This window comes from Gallus gallus, chromosome 4 (genome assembly GCF_016699485.2).
Source record: "Gallus gallus isolate bGalGal1 chromosome 4, bGalGal1.mat.broiler.GRCg7b, whole genome shotgun sequence".
NCBI classification, from domain to species: Eukaryota; Metazoa; Chordata; class Aves; order Galliformes; family Phasianidae; genus Gallus; species Gallus gallus.
In genome coordinates, this window is record NC_052535.1 from 12296127 (window position 1) to 12321162 (window position 25036).

The following is a 25036-nucleotide window of genomic DNA, read 5'->3' on the forward strand; positions in this document are numbered from 1 at the left end:
CTAAAAAGAGGGCTTCGTTTTCCCCATATAACTTTATTGTTAGGGCTTAGGAAGCCACAACGCAGCTGAGTTTAGATTCATTATGTTAAAAGCCCCCGAACAGGTCCCGACACACAGCAGTTGGGAAGGACGAGCTCGCAGCAAAGAGCTCTGCTTTCCTCCCCGCCTCTGCACTGCCAAACAGAATTCCTGTCAGGGAACAGGCTGCAGGGCCCTCTCCAATTTCAGTTTGAACCGGTCAGAGCAGACAGACCACAGAGCTCCAGATGCAGCCCCCGGCAGCTGGGAAGAGCTCATACTATAGAATCCTGAGCAGAATCTGCTACACACATCATTTGGGAAGCCCACCAACCTTCCTCCTTTCCACAGCCAGACCATCCCACGTAGCGCTGCCAAGCATCGGCCTAGCTGTGAGACTGCTGCCAGCTTGGATGGCACCCAACAGACAGGGCACCGCGTGTCTGCATCCAAACACTGCCATCCTTCCCCGTCTTCTGCTTTGATGCCATCAGGCCCCGGCCCAGGAACGGCTCTGGCTTCCTCCTCAAGGTCCAGACTGAGGTGAGGGAAGCGCCGGCAATAAAGCAAGCTTCCCACACCCTACAAAATTTCCTTCCCACTCAAGTAAGCGTTTGCACGTACATCAGCTACTAAATTTAGGGTGAAGCTTTTAGGCATATGTGAGAGCTTCTTACGAAAGCCACGAACACCACGAGGTGTTTGGTTTATTTCCAGTGGGACTCAGCATTAAGCCCCAGTCCCCGATGGGCACCCATAAAAGTCACAGCTACCACTTGAAAGATAACTTACAGCTTTGGTGCCCCATGCTATCCACTGACAGATTTACACAAGTCTGGTACATAGATTTATTGCTTCTGGTTTATGTACTAAGGAGCAATAAACTCTTCTGAGAGTACCTGTACCATTCCTGGTCTTTTCAGCTTCAAGGGAAAAGCACATACATTTCTACCACATCCATCAGTATTTACTCTGGCACATTCCCAGCGTAAGAAGAATAAACCCAAGCAGTGATGATCAAGCACAAAATTATCACTTCATGCATTTTATTGAGTCTATTTAAATTTGCATTATGACATCTTACATAGGGAACAAACTCCTCCTAAATATTAGCTATCAAATCTGATCGAACTGTTGTCCGATGACCTCAGAGTACCATTTTGTACTAAACGAGTATAAACAGATGTAAAGCACTGTACAAAACAACAACAAAAAAGAAAAAAATGAAAAAAAAAACCCAAAAAACCAAACCAAAAAAAAAAAAAAACCAAAAACAACAACAACAAAAAACCCATCTTACATTCTCAGTTGAATTCAGGGCTTCCCAACCAACAGCTTTACAGCAGAGTGAGATTCAGGAAGGGAGCTCGGGTATTTCAGCTAAAGGATCAAAACCACATAAAATAACCAAAACGAATCCAAAAGTATGCTTCCCTGTAAGAGGAAAAAAAAGGGACACCTCAAGAAGAGGTTGGGAAGCCCTGCTTTAACAGACGCAAATTTATTTTCTTTTTTAACACAACACAACTTTAACGTACTTTGGGTAAGCTATCATCAACCTTCACTCTCTCTCTTCCCTCTCTAGTCAAGAACAAACAAACAGTCTGGTGTATGCAGTGATTGGAAATACTTCTGAATTTGTTATAAATTCCCTTATCATGGCTCCGAGCCGACTCTCATCCAAAGCGAGCAGGCAGATGCCCATAATGACTGTGCACCTCATCAGCTCCAAACATCATTACATCTCCTCATCATGCAACCCACGTCGCTGCAGGAGGACGGTGAGAAAAATGAGACATCGGGCAGCATGAACGTACACAGTATGGCAATGGAAAGGATCTCAAGCCAACTGGATGGACCTCTGTGTTGTGGTGTGACATGAAGGCGATGCTGGGAGACTCAGAAAACATCGCACTGCTAATAGTCACAGACGTGGTCAGCCCTGCCAGCCCTTCTCTCATCTTCCAGCTAGATTCTCTGATTAGACAACATGCGGGACCTCCCCATTGTGTAGGCAACCATCACAAGATAAACATCCACTGCAATTAGACAGGGAAACAGTCCTCTGGCCCGACATATTTGCATAATCCAGCTAACTGACAGGAAACTGGAATGACAGTCATTACAGTCCATTGTGTCAACATTAGTGGGAAATACATTAGTTTGCAAGTTGACACAATGGACAATTATGGCTCCTTCAAAACTGGTAGAGTATCACGTTAGTGCAGCTGCTGTGCACGCACATTAATACTTCCTACTAAAAGTCTTTAAACATTTAACGAGTAATTTCTACGCATGCGGTTGCTACAGTAATGAAACCGTGTTTAAAACAAGTCAATTATCTGCCTACAAATTCTTTGCAAAAAAAACCTGAACCTCTTGCAGGTAATTAAAAAGTGCACACGTAAAAGGGAAATCTAACAAAATCCAGCAACGAGGCCTCACAGTCTTTGAACGGATGAAGACCTGATTTAAAGGAAAAAGGAAAGCACCCACAAATCCTTATCAGTTTGCAATTTGAGCTAAACTATCAAACACACCCTGACATTAAAGTGCCATGCGTTCTTTTAGGTTTTGGCCTTGTGACTGCTTTCACAGCTGCGTGCGGAGGTCCTGCAGACACAGCGCTGTCCCCAAAGAAAGGAACTCAGCTCACCCACCAGCCAGACAGGTACTCACAACCGCAGCATGGGCGGTTCGCTGCTTGCAAACACCACCGTAACTACTGAGGCAGGCGATAACAGGGAATCCCCTTCCAAAATTAAGCAAAAGCCTTCAACGCAAAAGCAACCATGCCGCTCTAAGCAACAAGCTGGCTTTACCACAGCTCCACAGAAGGCTGAGAGGCTCCCACAAGGTGGCACTAGGAACCAGGCAGCTGATGCAGCAGGGCTGCCTCTGCTTCTCTTATTTCTCTCAGGCATTTGAAAGCCACCAAAATGGCCATTTTAGCCCTTCATATGGCTGTAACTGTGACGCAAGTTGCTGCATTCCACCTGCAATACCAAGAAAGTGTTAACTGAGGGAAGCAATGGGTACAAATGCCCAATATCAACTTAACTTTGAAGCTGTAAAATAGGCTAATTGTGAACCTTTTAAATCACAGCATTTGATGTTTTATTAGTGACTGAAATGTAAATATTGACTTTTCCTATCTGCAGTGCAACTTTAAAAGTAGAGAAATTAAACTACCTCAAGGTATTAGGGTAAAATGCAGCACCCTGGAACTTCTCTTGCCAGACTTCAGCCCTACGACTGCGACGCAGAACACATGGGATTTCTGGTACAGCATAAAGGCATTTGTGAACACTGAGCTTCCAGATGCAGCTCTGAGTAGCAGGGACGCTACTCTTCCCCAGAACCGCTGCAGAGACCGACAGATAGGTCAGTAACATTGAGCTCTTTGTTGTATCAGCAACTTCATTCTTGCCAACTCTTCCAGGTGTTGGGCAACTAGCCCCCAGCACCGCTAGTGCACTCAGTATCAGAAAAGGCATATAAAACAATGTTCAAGGTCTTCTTAATTGAGGTTAAATTCTCAGGACCAGAGGGGATGATTTAAGTTAGACGTTGGAGGAAATTCTTTACTGAGAGGATGGGGAGGTGCTGGCACAAGCTGCCCAGAGAGCTGTGGGTGCACCATCCGTGGCCAGGCTGAATGGGGCCCCAGGCAGCCTGAGCTGGTGAGGAGCAACCAGCCCATGGGGTTGGGACTGAATGATCCTTATGGTCTCTTCCAATCCAAGCCATTCCATGATAAATTATTTGTTCCTGGTACCATTTGGGAAACCTCCAACATTTTATTAGTTGCTATTGTTACAGAAAGATAAAATGTTAAGGCATGCCACTATTAAGCTATAGCAAAACTGTAAAGTTGAGTCTTCCAAAGTATACAGTTACTGGAAACTCAGAACATTGAAAAGAAAGCTATGTTGAATATCACGCATCACAGCCGTGCTTTGCATTAATTAGCACTAGTGGGCTCCTTTCTTTCTGGTCACCATCCTTAGACCTCAGAAATGTATGCCAGATTCTCAAAAACTAAAATGGCATTCATGCTGAGAAGTGTTTTTTCCCTTCTAATTCTAGACTCCAGTAAGTCAAAAAAGCTACTGGCAACTGCAACTGATAGCACATATTTGCTATGCGAATGCTACCGGAAGAAATTCAGAAGCATTATTCTGTTGAGGAAGATTTGGCATCAAATGTATTACCCACATTCATAAGAGTCCAGCACCTGAAATTAATATTTAACTCCCAATTTTACAGTGATGCATATCAGAGGGAAAAACAGTAAGAGCATGAGCTTATTTATTCTGTAAAAAGAAAATAAAAGACACTACATGTATTCCCTCTGCCATGATGGTGCATCCCAACAGGAGGAAAGCAAGCTCAATAGCCAGTCAGGGTTTCCCACTAAGCCAAACACCACGAAATGCACACACAAAAAAAATTTGGAATTCTGGGACATCGTGAAATCCTTAACTAGCTGATGAGACATTAAAATGGCTTAGAGCAGAGACTATATTTTATGCAACCACCACTGTAACACACCAAAAATGTGTTTTAATTAGGAAAAAAAAGGTAGGCCAGCTTTGGTTTTGTCATCTGAGGAGCAAGCAACATTTCCCATATAGCCAGCAAGAGCAGTTCATATCCCTTTTGAACTACTGCCCTAAAGATTAAAAATATACTGCTTTCTTTGTTGCAGATACAGGCTAGGAAAAAAAAAGTCACTAGAGAATAAAACAAAGATGGCTCATTGAAGAGGAGTGATACTTCCCCCTGACACAATGATAACTGAGGTACAGAATCCCAGACTAGATGTGGTTGGTAGGACCTTTGAGTCCAGCTGGTCTGATCCCTGCTCTTGCAGGGCCACCACATCCAGGTGCCAATACATTTTCCAATCCTCTATTTCTATATGCCACATAAATACTTTTAAATTTAAGATTTCAGTCTTTCCAACAGGAGTATAAAGGTGTTTTGTTTTTTAAATGTGTAGCCAATCTTAACATTAAATATACTCCAATAATCAGTTATAGTTTTCATTATTAGAATGCTAGATTAAATACAAATCTCTTTTCGAGTTAATACTTATTTCTTTGCAGCACTTGAGTCACAGGCTATGAACAGTGGATACACATTAGCATGTTCACTAAATAGATCCAGAGATTACTAATATTGTTGAAGCTGGTGTGGGGGAAAAAAAAAAACCCAAATTATCAGTATTTGTCTGCTGAAGAATTACATAGGGTTACCTCAAAGTTTCAAGTAAAAATACAACAGTAGGGCATACATGCCACCAAATGAACTGGTGCATGTTGGTCTGTATTATTACATATTAGTAACCACACAAAGAAATAACCAACCCTTAGAACAGTTTCTAATTTTTATCATCTTTTTGGGTGGGATTACTGAGCCAAAACACTGCAGTTATAAACATTTTGCTTCAATTTTTTAAAGCCAATTAAGTGTCCAATTCAAATGCTTTTATATTACAGTAGTTGTTCACATAAATAGTACAGATATGCACTGCTCTTGACAGGTACACAGTTACAAAAGCAGCTCTCTTGTATTTAGTTTGCTCTCTCTGTGGTGGGTTTTGTATGAAAAGCATTCTCAATTTCTAAGCGTGGTACAATTTTAATTCTTAATGCGTTAATACAACAGTGCATTGGAAAAGTACTGAGCTTCTACAAAAAAGCTTTACAATTTTAAAACAGATTTTTTTTTTTATTTAAACAAGCATAGGCAATTCTTATATTTCCACAACAAGATAAATATCCCAGTTAAGCTAACAGCTCATCCTACAGCGTGCCATAGTGATGGGGAAAGGGCTAACATTAGTGTTATTTACACAGACACGTCCAATATTAACCCAGTATGAAAAACTATTTTCAAGTATGCAATTAAATTCAGGTTATTTTTTTAGTCAGTTGGATTTCTTGCAAAAATTCCGCTATGACTCCTGCACATTTAGCTGGGATGACTTCCCAGAAAGACTACTCATAAGCACAATGTTGAGGACAAAATGTTTATTGGACTGGAGGAGTAAGGGGAGTAACTTATTACTCTTCATAAAGAAAGAAGTACTTTTAAGTGAGTAGATGTCTTTGGACAAATGAAATTCATCACACAAACCAACTAGATCTTGAAAACCCTAACAAATTTTTCCGATTTTAAAAGCTTGAATTCAGAGAAAAATTATTTCATGAGGGAAGATTCACTCCAAGTAATTACTATACATTGAGTTACCACTCAAAAAGTGGCCATAAAGGAAGTGACTTCTTTGCCCATCACTATTACACTAGCTGCTTAGCCATAAATTCAGATCTCATTTAGACAACACTCTCTCTGTTACCAGAAGCTAAGACTGCTCTGCGACAAATGGGACAAGTGGAATTTTCTGATAACCAGCGATCGATGCAGTGGACGTGATACTCGTGAGAACAAGGCAATTTACGAAGCTTGTTTCCTTCCGTGTACTCTGTTATACACACACTACATGTTTTCAAAGCATCACTCTCACCGAAATTCCTCATTGCTAGGTTGTCAATTTGTTCTTTGGTGAGTCCTCTTGGTTGGTCATCATCATCTTCGTTTAGTAGGAAAAATTGTGCTAGGCTAAGGAATGGTAGAGAACCACTTTCTTCAAATGTGACCGATCCTCTCGTATTCCGACCTTCCCGTCTGGCACCAGATGTTGAACCACCTTCATTACTACCTTCAAATACTTCCCCTGAGCTAACATCTGTACTTTCATTGCTTGAACTACCACTCCCTCCGTTCTGTGGCTCAGAAGCATCCACGTTCTGATTTGGAGTTGGGCCACTAGGATCTGCATCGCTATCACTGTACATAAAGTAACTCAGCTCTCCAAAGCCTGTCATTATCTGCCTTAGCATAGTCTGAATTGCAACTGATGTAGTCTCACTTAAGCCTGTATTTAAGATCCTACGAATAGGAATCCTAATGGTGCTGACATAAGTTCTCACTCCAGCTCGTTCTGAACGTGAAAACGTACGCCTAAACCCTCCCCGTTCACTTTCATAAGTGACTGTGTTGTTAGGAGTCTGGGACCGGGACCGAGTTCTGTTGGCTATGCTGTCCCTTTGCCGATATTCTCCTGGACGAACTCTTCTCACCTGGAGGTCGAGTACTATGGTAGGAGGCCTCTGTCCAGGAGCTGCAGACTCACTGGCACCATTAGTTTCTGAAGAACCTGCTGCTTGAGGAACAGGTCTTGTTTCAGGGGCTGAAAACAGAACTGCGTTTTCACTAGGAATCTCAGTCCCCACTGCATGCTGCCTTAATGTCACATGCTGCCTAGTTCTAGAGCTTCCCTCGGCTTCATTCACTGCTGAATGGTCAAACGTTTGAGATGATGTATTGTGATGAGACCTGCGAGGAGCCTCACTCACTGGATTAATAGGTGACCTACTTCTATCAGTCCTAGCCCGTGTTCTCCGCTGTTCTGGGCTCCTACTTCTCGCTCTCCTCTGCCCTCTAGGAGAAGCTTCCTCAGTTAACTCTTCTGAAGTGCTCCTTTCTGATCCAGGCTGCCTTACAGATGGTGATTCAGATCTTGGAATTTCAGAGTCACTTTGGCTGTTTTCCAAATCCTCCCCACCGGAAGGCTCTGCAGATGGCTCATTCTCAGTTTCCGGATTTGTGTTCCCATTATTACGGTTGACATTTATTTCCAAACTGAATCTGAAGTCACCACTATTTGGGTTAGTCCGGCTCACGGCTCTCCAAGATTGGTTTCCTCGCTGCCCACTTCGTGTTGTATTTCCAGTCTGTCGGACTGAATTAAGCCAGTCTATTATAGAATCTCCATTTGAAACATCTTCTGTGGACTCTGCACCTGTAAAAACAGACAAGGAACTACCAAAATTAGAGTACTGAGCTAATTTTGGAGTGAGCTTTTCCAAGAAAATAATTGCTTATAGTTTAAAATGCGACTGTCTAGAAGCACTTAACTCTATCCAGAGTAATTGTGACTTCACAAATAGCATCACAATTCTTATCTACCAGAGCTCTGGTAAGGAAGCAGGAGTGGACTTTTTTTCTAATACATACAGACAGGCTGCAGCTATCACATGGCAGCCAAATCAAAGTAATGTATTATTTATCGTAAATAAATGGAGAGCTGTATTTCAGGTGTTACATCAGTGTTCTGCGTTCTTCTTTCCAAACTAAGCAATCTAGTGACTGCTAAACAGAGAAATAAGTTTGTCCTGAGTCTTCATTTGAAGAACAGCTTTATAGCAACCCATCATGTTAAAGAATGAACCCCAGCAGCAAACTCCAAGAATCCTCCACCAACCTCTTTAGGGAGGCGATAATAAAAGCAATAGAGCACCCTTGGAAGGGAAGAACGATGAACAAAATAACAAAAATTGCCAGAAAGCATCCCAGAAGGGAGCAGAAGTCAAGAAGGACAACAATCTAAAAAGCAGATAAGGAAAAGAAACCTACATAAAATTTTAGCTTGCTGCAAGTAACAGACGTGTTATAGGTGAAACCTGTCCCAAACTGATCTTTGCAGCAGATATCAGACATAACGTTCATTTAGTTTTGAAACAAAGCTCACCTTGCACCTGCCTAGGCTTAACTTGTTCCACTCCTGCACTCAAGTTAAGGTCCGTATGGGGTGCTAAAGTTAAGAGTTTTCACAAATACTGTATATACCTCTATTCTCATCACTGTTTTGCTGTGGCGGACCTTCTTTAACTTGGTGCAGCCTTCTCAGCAACTCTTCTTCAGTAATTTCACCTTAGAAAATAAGCAAAATTTTCCAAAAATATTTCCAAATCATATGTATGGCAAGCATTATCAAAAGTTTCTAAAGAAGGTACAAGCCACTGTTTTTGTTTTAATTAAATCCTGCCATAATGACACTGCCAAGCAAGTAGTTATAAGGGGAATTTAAACACTTCAGCTTCATAAAACTGATTTGGGACAGTGGTGCTGAAGGACCTAACAGTTTCAACATACTCAAAAAAGACAAATGGGCTTTCTGGTACTGTACTGCAACCACTACAACTCATCAGGTTTTGTTTTTTTTTTTTTTTTCATCCTATACCAATTAAATGACTGCCCAGAGTGTAAAAAAAAAAAAATCACAAGCATGAAAAGAAGTTTGAATTAGTTTTAAATTATAACTGGCTTCAATTAGGCATCACTCTACAAAGAGCCAGTTTAAAGCAATAAGTCAATTGAAAACAGACATAAGAACACCCATGCAGAATCTTGTACCAGATTAATTAGCCTAGTTATGAACTCGTAACTCCAGCAGGAAATTTTCACACATGCTTAAAGGTGATTATTTTTCTATCAAAGTAGTCTAAGAGCCATAACTGGGTCAGTTCTGAATGTTCCCATCAAGAGGTATTCAACACTAGACCTTTGTACCTGCTGACTCCACACCATCCCAACTCCCTCTCCGTTGGTCAGTGGACCCCTCTATTCTGTGGATGCACAAACTGGCAGGAAGCTACTCCCTAACATGGAATGCAACTGCAGCATGTGAACTATATGGGTGAAAGAGATTAAGGAGAACAGAAAAAGACATATCACTTCCAAGTAATTCTACTAAGATGTACATACACAAGCAGTACATACCTGGTGTTCCTAGCAAATTGTTGTCTCTCATAAGCCTGTAGTCCTCTTCACTCAGGTTGTTTACAAACTGATAGAAAGCTTCCTCTCGATCTAAGCGATCTAGCTGACTCTGACGTTGTGCTTCTGATTGATCAATATTTCCTTTATCACTAGAATCTGAGCTTTCCATCTTGACAAATGGAATAATGTCTAAAAAAAAAGGAAACAAATCTCTCATTCAACTTAATGAAATGGAGCACAATATTTAGATGCAACTAATTGGTAGTACATTATTCACCATTAAATTCTGAGGACAAAAAGACTTTGCTAACGAAGTTTCAGCTAAGGTAAGGTGCATCACAACATAGATCACAAATAAAATATTTCCCCACTTCAAGAAGTACAAACAATAGCCATCACTACCAATATTCAAAAAAGTAACAAGTACAAACACAAGAAATGTTATCAGTTTACTAGCTGCTTACAACTGTCTGCTTGTTACCCTAAGATACTCCTGCTAGTACAGCTACCTAACAAAGCACAAAACAGTGTCTTACGGTGCCATACAACAGCATAGTACAAGGTAGAAGCCATCCACGATTATGCTCTCCAGCTCCAAAAGAATACCGAATTAAACACTTTTCACTTCTTCCTGCCTTGCATTATGGTAAAGAAAACAGTAATCAATCTAGTTTGCTGACAACTATGAGAGACTCTTCAAAATCCAAGTCAATTTTAAACAGAATGATTGGTTTGCTTAGGGTTTAAATAAGTGAGTCTGAAGATGCTACAGAACACTATACATGTAAGAAAAAAAAAAAGAACAACCCACAAAAAAAGGGCTCTTCGTTTCCTCCAAAATAAAATAAAATAAAAGGGGGAGGGAATGGGGGTTGTAAAATCAGCTCTGTGGTTTCATGTCAAGAGGAGAATTTGCTTGCAAGTTTCAGTAGTTAGTGAATTTCTGATGTTGATGACAAAACAAATTGCAGGACAAAACGCCAATGTGCATATACATGTCATAAATTATGCTACAAAGAACTTTTTCATCTGCTCCTCATACTGTTTTTCATTTTGATGAGATCTTCCACAATGTCTCAAAACAGAAAAGTAATCCATGAACACCATGTCTGTGTTTGATCAAAATTAAAACGAAATACCTGCAAATGCAGGAGACATTCTGGCGCTGGCTGCACCATGCAAATACATCACATGAAGTTAAAATAACTAGTCTCCTTAATCATCATTATGGCCTGCTATTCACAACATTAAGAATTCTCCTGTACAACTGGTAGAATCTAGTTACTCAGAGAGGTGATTAGCACGCTAATCCTCTGCATGCTAAAAAGCTCTGTAATTAAAAAATGCTCCTTTCATTCAAACCATGTTTCATGTGACATGAAAATACCGGAAGAATAAAGCTTTTTGCTTCTTACTGGAAAACTTCCAACACTTAGACATCTGTCTAATGCAAAAAGTAACTTTTTTGTATGTCAGCACAGCTGTACCGACTGCCCACAGCTAACACTAGTGCTTCTCCACAGAAGAGAAGCAATGTGGGATCTCCACGAGTAGTTTATTTTTGCTGTTATAGTGAAAATTAAAGTGCACTGGCATCCCCAGTGTCGAACAGTACAGAATTCCACAGGATAGGCCATACCACTATTACAGGCTTCCAGATCAGACAATAATTACTCCAATCCCTATCTTGAATTCTAACACAGTAGAAGTTGAAAGCAAGTTAATCACAGTAAGGCACAAATGTCTTGACGGCCCTCCATTACAGACATGGAAGGTTACTGCTTTTTGGCCCTGTTAATTTCTGCCTTTTTTTTTTTTTTTTAATCAATAAGCAGCAGCAATCATTTCGCTTACCAGTGTTTCAAATGGCAGTCTACCAGCTGCCTCTGCCTTGCTACATCTCCAGCACAATCTGAAGACTTGCATGTGATGCGCTGTCAAACACACCGATAAATGAAGCCATTCACAGGGGAAGTTGCACAACAGTTCCAGCAGGTAGATTAAACTCAGACTGGGCTCAGTTATGAAATCCGTATGCCCTTCAGATCTCAGACACATACTTCTAACGAGAACACAGCTTGCTTGAAACTCAAACAGCTTTTTACAAGCTTTCTGTAGCAGAATTATGACCCCAACTAACCTCAAGACATTTTCATTCTCAAGATAACATCAGAAAGACAAAGCTGCTTTTTACAAGAATCATCTGAACACTGAGTAGAATGAGGGACTTGAATCCGAAAGAAAACCCAGAAAGATGTATTAATATTAGGAATCTGGATTACAACTCTTAACTAGCATTGCATTCTCTCCCCCTTTTTTTAATTTGTTAATGGAGGTAACCACAAAACAAAGTCAACAAAACAGATAAATAAGGGAATGCAATAACCTACTAAGGGATAGGAGCAGCAAAACATTGTTTATAGAATATTTCCCTCAAAATAGTTGCTACCTTGACATTCACCCAGCTTAAAACACAATGTGATCTTCACAAAGACTGCAACATTAACATATTTGTAAGCATTAGACAATTCAACAAGCAGGTTTTAAAAGAGTACACTAGGCATGCGGAGTATGGTATTTATACCCCCCATGCTTTGAAACTTCCCTTTAGAATGCAAATTCTAATGCTCACAGGCACCTTGGCTATATAATACCTACTTGATACAAAGACTTGCTTGCTCCTTTTCAGAAAACAAAGTGAATGCTATTCTTGGTCAGGGGAAAAAGGTGTCAAAACAAGTTACATTGAGAAAAATAATCTCTTCTTTACCGCTGTGTACACTTCAACATCTGGCCTTAAGGGAATGGTGAGCATAATACAAAGTCCTATGTGGTTCCAGGTCTGCTTCCCTTTCTTCCTCCTTCAATTCTCACCATCCCTCTTAAACTGTAAGATCAGCTGTTGGCTGAGATAGGAAAAATACTATTGCCAAGAAAACAGCCTTAGATCTGAGATCTTAATAATCAGTTCCATTTACAGTAGGGCTATTTTCACTAGTGACAAACTCACTATACTTTCCCAGTGTGAGCCAGCAAAACAGAGTACACTAACACACCAAACTCCAGTTTCACACCATTTACCTTCAACATCCTCTAAATGCTATGAATCTCTACAGGTTGTTTATATGGATAAAAACAGGTGGGGCAGAAACATATGCAACAACACTCTCCCCTTCTTATCATTGATAGCAAACCAGCCAATACTCTTCAAACTGGAGCTTTGACACTAAAACCAGTACATGGAAAACAGGATCTCTGCTCTGGGGCTTCTACTACTTTCTCTCTTCACTGTGCGCTCTGTCCATTTCAAGCCTCATCTCCCACACCACTGCAGAGCTCTACATTACCAGATAGAACATACTCAACCATTCTGAGTTTTTTTTCCTACTGCCTCAGCATGACTGTAGGTCACACACCCTCCAGCAGGATCTCCAGGGTGGTAGCACTTATCGCTCCACTCTTATTTAGATACGGTAGAGTCTCACAGAATCATAGAATCAACTGGAAAACCCACCCCTCATTCAGGATTCTGCTCTCAGCTTAGACACTGCAGAAAATTACAACTGCCTTAAGTTGACTACAGCAACATAGGGAAACCTGACGAAGGAAAATCTCCAGGCATACTATTAAGTTACAGAATAATGACCAGTATTTGATTATCTAATAAGCAGGTGTGCTTCAACTCTTGTTTCTCTTTCTTCTAGTGGTTTCGTTCTTATTCAAGTGAAAAGAGTCAGTATTTCCTCCTTAGGGTTCTCCCTTGTCAGCATAAGTTTACAAAGGGTGGGGAAGGTCACATCTGTGAGTAAGAAGTTCAGACCTGTTGATTATTGCCAACTGTAGCTGAGACATCCAGTAATGAAAATCTCTCTACAGGAAAGAAGAAAAAAATCACCTAAAGTTTACCCAAAACAAGGTAGCATACTGAGCCACAGCTAGAATAAACAATTTTCTTTTTAAAAAAACATTCTTCTGCAGGTGAATACCCAGACACATTAACAGCAGTGAATTCTTAATTGGTATTCCCATCCTTTGACAAGTCAGCAGAGGATCTTCCCTGCAGTTACGCTCCAGCAGTCACAGAGATAGATAGCAGAGCACAAATGACTAGCTGCTGCTCCACTGCTGCTACAGTAGCAACACAGCAAGCTCCCAATAGGTATTGCTCGATTACACTGTTTTGAGAGGAAGTAATGTTCTGCTCTTTGAACAGGGACGATTTAAGAATTTAGGTATTCCTTCAACAATGCAAAGTTACCATTCTTACAGAACACGGTACAAGAAATTATTTCTTTTTTTTTACCTTTCCCTTATGACAAGTCATGTGTAAACAAAATCCAATCAGTCAGGCATTTACAACCATTTAAAGAGACCTAGTGGTACGGCAGACAGTATTTAAAATACTTGAGTTGTCCATTTACTTCCAGCAGTAACACTATCTCCATATTGCTTAGCATCCAGGGACCATACAGTTCTTCCCAAAAACCAAAAGTCAGTGATAAATCACTAAATCTACTCCCTTGAATTGCAGGGTTCTAAGAAAACACAATACCTTAAACCTAAAGTCTTCACTAGATTTGTGACTTATTTTGAGAAGAGAAAGGCAATTAATTAAACTGCAGAAGCAAATCAGAAACTCACAAGCTAGCTGTGCAAAGATCTCCTCCAAAACTTTCCCCATCCAGGCACTACCAGTATTTCAACGTTACGTGAGCATTTGTAGTGCACCGTATGTTAAACGTTTCCTGACTTACCTCATGTTCCAGCAACACGATTAATACCTTTGTGCACACAAAAAGGATGATGGCAATATGAATAAGCATCTCATAGATGTGCTCAGCAAAAGGCTAATTTCTCATTTATGATTCATAGCCTCATCGTAATTAGGTACTTCAACCAGTAGAGCACCTTGCCTACCTACATCCAGTCTGCAGTAATTATCAAAGCCTTTGACTCAAAGAAGCAACTCAGTAGTGGAAGCCAGAAACACTTTTCATTTTGATTTCAGCTTGTTTCAGGTTAACTATTTTTCCCCAGTTTCACTGAAGATACCTCAAGGACATTTTAGCTCTACATAAGAAGAGCAACCCAGCTGTCTGTTGAAAACACCTTCTGTGAACTCTGACTCCAGCAGCTCTAACATACCACCACATTTGGCAGGACCAGCTTCAGACATAAGTCTCTCCCATTTCTCAGATGACACAGGAACAGAGCTATAATGGGCAGTCCTGGTACTCCAGGTTCTTCAAGGAAAAACAGAACCAGCTTCAGATGCAGTATCAACTGCCCTTTACCTTCCCCAATCCAAGTACTAGGCTTTCCTAGAAGAAGAAATAGTTTCCATGCTAGTCAGTACCTGATTTCTCAATACTCAAAACTAGCAGAAAGAGACATAACAGGAAGTACATCTTCATCTTAAATATTTCATCACTCAAGACTACAAAATCAAAAGTATAAAGAAGAACTGTCAGTGAATCCTATTATTAAAAAAGATACCATAAAACAGTAGAATCAAACAGCTATTTGCATTGCACATGGAGCTTTGTTACATCAAGATTTTTGCTGTTTTTGTACAGCTACACAAGTCTTTTGTGAAGAGACTGAAGGCTACGATAACATAAGTACAATTAACTTATCATTTCTAACACGTAGATTAGTAACAAGCTTTTCAAGTTTGCAAAGTTGCATCATGAATTTTGGATATACTTTTTTTCTGCTACTCTTACTTTCTACAGATACTCTGACATTCTGTAAGATTACTAAAATTTTGTACTGAACTTACTACAAATTCTAAGCACTCAAGAATTCCCTTATGTCCTCTTTGCCTCAAAAAATTACTATAGGACATGCATCACTTTCTGACAGCTGAAAGAAAATGTCTTCTATGACCGCTATAAAATTTAAATGCCAGTTTAATATGGAGTGGTAAACGTGGATTCGGATTAATTCATCACTCCAGTGTGTTTCAAAGCAAAGCCCGTGAAGTAAAACATCATTCAGAACATACATTTTAAATAAAAGAAAGCAAACGAACAATTTTACAGAACAGTTGCTGAAAATAGTAACAATAAAAACATTTTGACAGAACAGACAGGTATGAAGGAATGAAACACTTGCAATCTGACTGTGTAAGTGTCCACTGTCCCCACTTCAAATATATCTAGAACAGGTAGCAGTTCATTACAGGTTTCTATTGTTACCTTCCACACAGAAGGGTGGAGCTTTGCAATTTCAGAACACTGAGCATGTGGGAATGAAGGCGGAGCTCTAAATATAAGACAACAAGGATTGTCAAAATCAGGCACTTCACATTTTATAACCTAAACTTGTTAAAACAGCATTTTTTCATGGAGAAATTCAAAATAAAATTAAAATACTATTGCTTCTTTGCTCAAATTGAGGTAATATCACCTCAGAGAAAGCTTAGCACAATCAAGTGATCAACTTTCCAGCACTGGGAGAAGTCTCACAAAACTGCTCTTTCCCCCAGCAGCGATCTTCCTGCTAGGTCAGCAGGTAGGAGAGCTAGGCTGAAGCTCCAGGGAAGTAACACTCTCTTCATGAAAGTAACCAGTGCTGACACTGAAAGACGGCAGCATAAACAGGACTGACAGCTAAGGAAGTTGTACCCACAGAACCAGTGCCCACCGCACAGTGTTTTGATTTCTGAGGAAAGAGAACTTCTGTTTACTGAAAGCACAAAGCCAATAACAATCCACTGAAAAACCCAGCTCTACATTTACTCTCACCTTCTCACAGATCTGCTAATACAGCTTCTACTAAAAGGCCAATACAACAATGACAAGATGACGAATTCACTACAAACACAACTCACATAGGAAATCCAGTGCATGGATTTGTTGTTGCTGTTCTTGTCTAGCATTCGAGGAACATAAAAAAAATGGGGAAAAAAATTAAGCAAAACTTCTTTGACTTTAAAAACCTACCTGCAAGACTTGCATTCCATTTCTGTCATCAGAAATGGAATCCATCAAACTAAGACAGACAAGCTCAAGTGTTTCAACAAGATCACGCACACAAGCATCTTGCACAATGAAATTAAGATTGCTGTAAGTAAAATGCTTTTAAGTTACTAAGAGAAAGCGCATGCTGACTTTTCCCACACGACCAATTATCATTAGATGGTTTCATGAGACTGTACAACTGCAACTGTAAAAAGCTGAGCTTCAACACCGACGAACAACAAAGATGCTAACCAGTACCTCATTACTACAAATCTCAACAGCATGAAGGAAACAGGCTTGTGCATTTCTTCTGATTTTAACAGTAGCTAACAATCTGTGCAAAAGGAAAACTGAGTGTTTGCACAATGCTTCTGGCTACGCCCAAATCACCATACAGAAGTTTCTAAAGTTCTTACACTACTACATAGTTCAGATGTACTGGCTTTGAGATGCACAAAACCATCACAAAAATATAACAATAATGGACATTCAAGTTCTGCCTCATCCCTTCAACATTAAGTTTTTCAAGCCAAAGAGTGGATAAGTTTTCATCAAGACTGAGACAACAGCTGCAAAAGAACTTCACTGAAACCGAAATCTAAAACATACTTAGAACAGCCAAGTAATTTGTTAAACTTCATTAAACTGGATTCAAATGCAATCTATGGGCTGAAGTAAACATCATTAGATTACAGCTGTAAAAAAAAAAAGTGCTACACTTCCACTGCAACCAGAAATATTCTACCGAGATTAAGGAACTTATTTTGAAACATTTCCATAGGGATAGGGAACAGAGAAATAAAGTAGCCAAGTACATTAATACATGGGTGTTTTTAAAAACATTTCCATTTAAGGATCACATTACTCATTCCCCTAAAAATACTGATACAAAAAAAAAAAAAAAAGTAATGAAGACCAGAAACTTGCAACACTGCTTTCCAGTACACCTTGGTATGTTCATGGACTCAGTCATATGGAAAATAAATTTGATACTGCTGGCAATGACTACAAGCTTGAAAAAACTCTCATGGTTTCTCACTGACAAAACATTTACGTAGTCAGAATTGCTGATGAGCAGAATGCTGTAACTGTTACACTTAGTGGTCCAACATAACCAACATCTCTTAATTTTATGATGTGTGTTGTGCTGCCCCTTGCAAGCAGCAGAGGTGACAAAATTCCAAGCTATAGTTAGTTTCATTCTAAAATGGTAAACTTGTAGAGGGAATGCAGTCATTTTTAAGTGGCAGTTGGTCATTCCAACAAAGCTAATCTTATGATGATGATTAACTGTCCAAGGAGCAGCCAACTGCTCTTTTTTTCTGTTTTTCTAAAATCACTTGGTCAAGTCACTGCAATTAACATTATGGAACAAAGTGGTACTGGAGCTTCTCTAGTGCTTTAGTGTTTTCACGATAACTTACAACTTGAAAACAACCAATACTATCAACATGGACAGGAGAAATGCATCATATGTGCAACTGCCCTACTGCATACAGTCCCAACTGAATTCTTATTTAAAAGCTCCTCATGACTATCATCTTGAAAAACACATACACAGATAAGAACGTTCAAAAAGGGAACGTTTAACAAAAGGGTATTTGTGCTGTGGAATCTTTTGTCAAGCTCTTATTACACACTAAAATCAAAACAAATAACAAACCTTAAAAAGTACACACTATACAATTTGGTATTACTCCTCCATTAAGGCTGACAATTGAAAACAAAGTGATATATTTGTATTATTACACTTGACAACAATTTTGAAATAAAGTAAACAGAAACTTTGAATGTCAATAGACAGTATTAAAAAAAAGGAGGAAAAACTTGCACAGGAAACAAGGTAACACCATAAATATTACATGACTAAGTGAAGAGAAACAAATAAGACAGTAATAGCAATCACAGCAGCTTTTAACAGGTCACACGATGATCCCAACCCTCTCAAAAGGCACAACGGTATGAAGAATCACTCCTGCTCACCTCCCCCAACAGGGCTCCTGCCTTAACGCAAGGAACTTAACTTGCAAGCATTGACCTGATGAGCCGGGAATCCTAAAGCAGGCCCTAAGCAGGACAAGGCCTGGGGCAGTGACTGTAATCCTCCCCCACCCCACCTCTCCCAAAAAGAGCTATTTCCAATTCGAACATTCCCCACCCCCCCACCGCCGCCCACTCAACTGCCCCGCAGTCGAGGAGCCCCAATGGCCCTCTTCCATCACGCGCCCCAGGCGAAGGCGGAGAAATCCCTGGGCGACGGGGCCCGGCTCATCTGGAGCAGCAGGGCACAGCCTCCGGCACCCCGCCATCACGGCCCCCAGCTCTAGCACAGCTCCGCTCCACCTCAAGCGGCTGCGGCCTGCCGGGCCCCAAGGAGCCCGGGGCCGTCCTGCCCGGCTCAGCCACCTGTAGCCCACTCAGCGGGGTCACACCACAGGGCTAAGGAGCTCGTGTCCCCCGGCCGCCCCCGACGTCGGGCGGAGGCCGCCGCCGCCTCCCCTGGGCCTGGGCCTCTCCCTTCCCCGTGCCATCTTGAGCGTCCGCGTCCAGGCCTCCGCACTCACCGCCCGCCGCCGTCTCCTCAGCTCTCGCTCCGCTGCTCTCTCCGGTCCTCAGCGGGCTCGGTGCCGGCTTGCCGCGCTCCGTCCGTCCCCAAGCAGCCTAAGCGTCGCCCTGCCTCTCCTCTCAGGCGGCCATTTTCTGCTCCATTGTTACCAAGGAACGGGGGCCCGGAAGCGGCCGCCGACAGCGGAAGTAAAGGCACGGGCCTCTGCGCACGCGCAGACGGCGCCTCCGGGGCGGGGGTGGGGGATGCGCACCAACGAGAGGAGAGTGGAGCACCACCGAGGAGGGTAGAGAGGCCCAAGTGTCGTGCTGAGGGGAGGGGCGCCGCCATTTTGAAGAGGGGCAAAGGCCGAGGGAATGGACCCGTTGGTATGGAGGGGAGGGGGAGCTGGACTCCCTGTCTGTCAGCAGCCTCCTGCCACCCCAGGGCTCAGTATAGCCCCCGAGTGATGCTGTTGGCGTGAAGGAGTGGTATGGCCTGTGTGTCTACCAAGAGCCATGGGGGCCATTTCGTGTTACCTCACAGTAACTCACTTGGGCCGTGGTGAGTGAAGGTGCCAGTAACGAGGCTGGAGATAGCCAGCGTTTCCCAACTCTTAAGGAAAAAAACGTCATCAAGGCTGTTGTTAACGACATTCACCCTCCTCGCCTTGCTAGTAGGGTTTCCTTCTCACACTGGCTACACTACCCCAGTGTTGTGTGCTGAAGATGAGTCATGCTGCAGAAAAGCCAGATGTTCCTATTTGACAGTGTAAGCTTAAATTAAGCACTACGCTTCCCCAGTTCTGTAAGCCTGCTTTTAGGTTAAATGTCACTGTAGTTCTGCTCTCACTAAAACTGTGTTCTGCTTGTGTTACCTCTAGGGTCAGTGCATCTCCCTTGTGGCAGGTTGGCAAAGGAGCAGGATCAAGAATCAATAAGGTGCAGAGGGAAAAAAAACTGTGACTGAAAAGATAGAGGAGAGAGGTAGGAGAGAGAAAATCACAAGCTTGGTTTTGAACTCAGGGGGGCTGGAGTGCCATGCTGAGTACTGGCTTAAGGAGAAGGAAAGGTTAAAGCTTCGCAGAGGATGTAAGGGATTCCCGCAGAAGCTGGAAAAGATCCCACATTGCTGTCTCAGAAGAATCTATTGAAAATGACATTAGAAAAAGTAAAGTTCCTTGGAAGTCATCTTTGTTTTTTTCCCTGGGGAAATAACAACTCAAAGGCAGCTATAGTGTTTGAGCAAGAGAAAATGGAGTGGTCAGTTGCAGTTTTTTTTTCTTATCAGTTTTACTTACTACGGGATGGGATCATGAAAGAAAATTGATTGGAAACTCAACAGAACTAAGGCCATGATGCCAAAACTGAAGGAGCAATCCCAGTTCCATCTGGATTAGATGTACATCCCCAACTATATTTTTTTGTTGAATTAGAGCATAAAACATGGACGCTTATTCTATGTTTTCCATTCCGTGGAGGGGTGATATCTGATATAGTTGACGTGATGGATCGGTGATACCTACTTCAGCATAAAACTTGCTTATAGAAGGTTAACTTGTTATGTTTTACTTAAAGCAGATGGCAGCTGAGAGAGTAAGTTTAAATCACATCGGTATTTTGCATTATTGCTGCCATGTATATTGTGCAATACCGTAGGATTTACTGTAGGGTCAAACATTAATCACATTAATTGATATGAGTACAATGAAAAAAAAAAAAAGTAGAAAAAAGGGGAGGAATAAGAGTGAGTTTAATGTAAAAAAAAAAAACAATTCTACAGTTTTCATGCACTGAAATATTGGTTGTTGGGAGAATTACACCATGATTTTGCTATAGGTTTGGGATTTTTTTTCCCAATACTGCGAAGTTCTCAATGCAAATATATTTTCCCCTACAATCTCTACACTACACTGATCTATCTACATACGAAGAACAGATCTTTTCATGTAGATAGATTCCAGGGTTTATAGAAAATATTGTCTGAAGTGAGAAAGATCCCGTGGTTCCGTACGTAAGCTTTCTTTATTTAGCAGCCATCTCTGAAATAGGCAAAAAATCATTCCGATGTAAAACATCAGTAATTCAGGGAGCAGATGATCAGTGCACAATTGATCCATTTTATCATGGAAAGCTTTGTGCTGTCAATTGATAAGCCACTGAGTGCCAGCATTGGTAATCGGTAAATCAGCAGGACATCCATCAGAGTACTCCAACAATGGACCTTAAAGAACTGAAGAAGTAGGCAGTGATGCGACTATGACAGTGACTTATGCATTAACATGAACATAGTATTTGCTCCCAAACTTTTCTAAATGTGGTTTTCTAAATATGAGGCAACGTCAGAGCAGGATAAAAATGGTTTTGCTACACACCAGTAACCTAAGAAGTAAAATGTTAGAATTATCCAACAAATGGGAAGTGGAACATATTCTTCTATTTGAAACAAGAGATAAGATAATGGTTTATGCTCCTGGAGCAGTCTCAGAGTATTTTATAACGGTATTTTATGGCATTTGTTTATGACAAACAAATTGTGTTTGTCTCTTTCTTTTCCCCTCAATAACATACTTTGAGTAACCAGCTGAAAGTGTAGAACATTATCAAATGGACAGCACCAGAGGAATGAAAAATACATATTTTACTTCCATGAGTGAGTTCCTACTCTTACAGCAGTTTGCTCGGAGATGAACGTCCAGTGATGTGCAGAGGTGGCAGCTGAGTTGTGCTGATCCATGGTTTATTTCAATGGTAAAATCTTGTAGTGGAGGTCTAGGGCTGATGACTGGGGACAAGCACCTCCACACCCTCTGCAGTGAGACTGAGTGGAGATGATACACAACTACTCTCACAGGGTCCATCAGATGCAGAATAAGCACTGATTTTTCAAAACCACTTAGTGGATTTCAGTGCCCAGTTGACATTAATAACAATTAATGGCTTGTGCACGCATATCTCCTTGTCAGCTTTGAAAAAAAATAGGATCAGGGTAGCACTGTATTTCAAAGACATTGGAAGGGAAAATATATTTGCATTGAAAACTTTGCAGCAATAAGGAAAAATTCCCAAACCTATAGCAAAATCTTGGTGTAATTCATCCTTAAGTGTTTTCAGTTTGGTAATGTATGTACAGCAAAGAAGAATTACAGCACTTTTCCATGGTAAGTTTAATGTCATTTCCATCAATGAGGGTAAATAAATTTGCTTTAAATCCCCTAGGGTCTTAAAAACTGGTTATTTGGTATGCAGTGATAGATGAGGAAAAATGTTTGCTTTTTTTTTTTCCCCCCTCTAGAAATGTATTAAAATAATTTATTCACAATATAGATAAATAATAATCCAAACGCAGTGAGGTGAGAAAAATCAAAATCTCTTGGGAGCTTCTAAACCTGAAGCAAAAAAGAAAGAAAAAAAAGAAAAAAATCCCCAAGCCTCAAATCCTTATATATTCCAAGTGTTAGCAGAGCCAGGTACTGAGCAGGCAAATGAATCCAATTTACACTAATATACCAGCCCAGAATAAACCTGAAAGGAAATCTAAGGTTATAACAATTCCTTGCAGTCTAACTTTGCTATTTTTCAGCTCAGTACTGCCTACATTGCTTTACGGTGATGGTTACAGGCCTTCTTCATTAGGCAAGCAGAGGGAAGTTCTTTGTTTATGTCTTGCACAACAAAATATTTCCATTCAAACAATATCTCAAGGTGGTCACTTTTTAATCAGCATCAAAGAGATTTAAAGTGCCAGAGGAGGAGAATTTTGCACCTTAAAGAGGCGTTTTTGGTAATTTGCTAGACTTAAAATAAATTCTGATTGGAGATCTTTTTATTAGGCAGTGCTGCTCTCTCAGGAGATGTTATGTATTCACGTGGGTACCATCCCTCCACATGCTACCTTCTTAATTCCCCGCCTGTCTGGGTAACAGGCAGAAAAGCACAATCCTGTCTGCATAAGACATGGTGGGGGTATTACTTCTTGCAGTAAAGTGGGGGCCTGTGGGGGGAAGTATGGCTTTTATCTGAGCAAATGTGGTATACTCCTGTCATAACTGATTGCAATTCCAAGCAAAATAACACAGGGCTGTTAAGAAGCCTCACTGATAATCCATTTCAAAAGATACTGCAACGTTAGGAAAACTAGGCTTTGTCAATTTAACTAAATATCATGAGTTTCAAGTAGTAGTGCTGATATAATAAACCTTCCGTTGGTAAGACAGCTGATCTTGTCTTTCACAATATTTTGACTAAGAAAGAGGAACAGTGTAAGTCATATGACAAGTATTAATTGGACTGAAAACTAACCGACAGGTCTCGGAGTGCAATTGTAAGCAGACTCGTCACTGAGTGCAGCACAGTTTCCTTGCTATCAGTTCCTGACCCCGCACCACTTAATGTGTGATCAGTGACCTAAAAGAAAGTACAAAATCATTACTGGTGGTTTGCAGGCAAGCCAAAGTTTGGGGCAGGTCACTGATACAAAACCTAATCTGGATCACTTAATGAGCTAAGCCTAAGCACACAACATGTTTTTAAATGCCACCAGATGTAAAGTCATAGAATAACAGGTGGACTGCAAGATGGGAGACAAAGTCCTAGAAAACGCTGATTCACAAGAGGAATGATCAGCTGCAGTAAGAGGTTCTAACACTTCCCTGGAAGCCAAAAGCAGGGACACGAAGGAAGATGACAGAGGTTTGTACCTCTGTTGTAGACATGGCTGTGAGTGCTGCTGGGATCCCACAGCTGCTCTGTGGCAAGGAACAGAGGAGGTCTTCCCAGGGGCTGGGCAGCACACCTCTGTGAGAAACATCGAAGAAGCACAGTTCATTGAGAAAGAAGAGGTTAGTGGATGTTTCACACGCAGCCTCAGGGAGTGTGCATGAGAGATTTAACAGTAAAGCCTTTATCTGGCTAAGTGATGTTTGATAGCTGGGTATCAACACTCCGTTGCTGTATATACACTAGAAGATTTTTAGCATTGGAGTAAGTTGTCCTCTGAAACAGCTCACCAGCAATTTGCCTGCTATGGCAGTGTCCATCATGGAAAATATTTAACAATATGTGTGCACTCTCAGGTGCATGAAAGGGCCATTCCCAGTCCTCTCACCTCCATTTTTAGATGTAGGCAGTGTTCATCACTGGCTACAGCTTTTCAACGCTTTGTTTCACCTTGTCAGCATGAGCCATAGCTGCTCTGAGCAACACAACGTGTGGGGCAATCAGCATTTGCAAAAAAAAACCAAACCAAACCAAACCAAACCAAACCAAACCAAACCAAACCAAAACAGCTAGTAGAACAGCTTTGTTGCTGGGCCTTTTGCTCTAACTCTGTGCTGTAAGAATGGTATCTGCTGCTAACAAACATAAGCATGTTACGATGCAAGAGTACCTCCAAATAACACCAGCTTACTGCTGCTCCTTGGCATTTTGAAAGCACTGGGTGCCTGCTGGGTTTTAACCATTTCTTCAGGGAATAAGGACTCTGGGCAGGTTTTATGTTTTTATTTGTGTTGATAAGTTAGAATGGAGGATTTTTAAGGTGCTTTTTTTTCCCCCCAATATTTGACTTACTGTCCTTAGGAGAAAAATAGGAAGAAGAGAAAAGGAGAAACACAGGATGGGGACCGGGGGAAGAGATATCTTCCACAGACATTTTCCTATCCAGTGTTGATGGCCCCCTCTTATTTACATCAAACCAAGTGTTTAGGTGGTTACCCACCAATCCTTATATTTGAATGGTATTTCTGACATCTCATGTGTCTTCTGAGTGTAAGTGGGTGCCTCTCGGTACTGCCATCTGGTTAATCACATGAATAGCAGGAGGTCCCACGAAGAGCTGATGCCTATTCCTTTTTGCAACTGTTTCAACAGCAAATGAT

General features: G+C 41.1%; 1 protein-coding gene and 1 long non-coding RNA gene across 4 annotated transcripts; one reads left to right on the plus strand and one right to left on the minus strand.

The window, feature by feature from the left end:
• Nucleotides 1–1047: 1047 nt before the first annotated feature.
• Nucleotides 1048–19344, minus strand: RLIM (ring finger protein, LIM domain interacting). Of its 3 annotated transcripts, none has more exons than NR_173984.1 (4): nt 19178–19344; nt 9649–9837; nt 8618–8799; nt 1048–7888 (listed from the first exon to the last, which is right to left on the minus strand). NR_173984.1 is itself a non-coding variant. In NM_204828.2 (4 exons), exons 2-4 carry the CDS (start codon nt 9815–9817, stop codon nt 6360–6362), a joined length of 1782 nt encoding a protein of 593 aa, NP_990159.2. In that variant the 5' UTR covers nt 9818–9837; nt 19178–19344; the 3' UTR covers nt 1048–6359. The 3 variants fall into 3 exon arrangements, 2 of the variants coding, with proteins under 2 accessions (NP_990159.2, NP_001384403.1); NM_204828.2 differs by having other exon boundaries at nt 8716–8799; NM_001397474.1 differs by lacking the exon at nt 8618–8799.
• A 160-nt stretch (nt 19345–19504) lies between these two features.
• LOC121110629 lies at nt 19505–24423 on the plus strand. Its single transcript, XR_005859818.2, has 3 exons — nt 19505–19929; nt 20042–20144; nt 23869–24423. It is a non-coding gene; the product is annotated as an uncharacterized LOC121110629 (long non-coding RNA).
• The last annotated feature ends 613 nt before the right edge of the window (nt 24424–25036 follow it).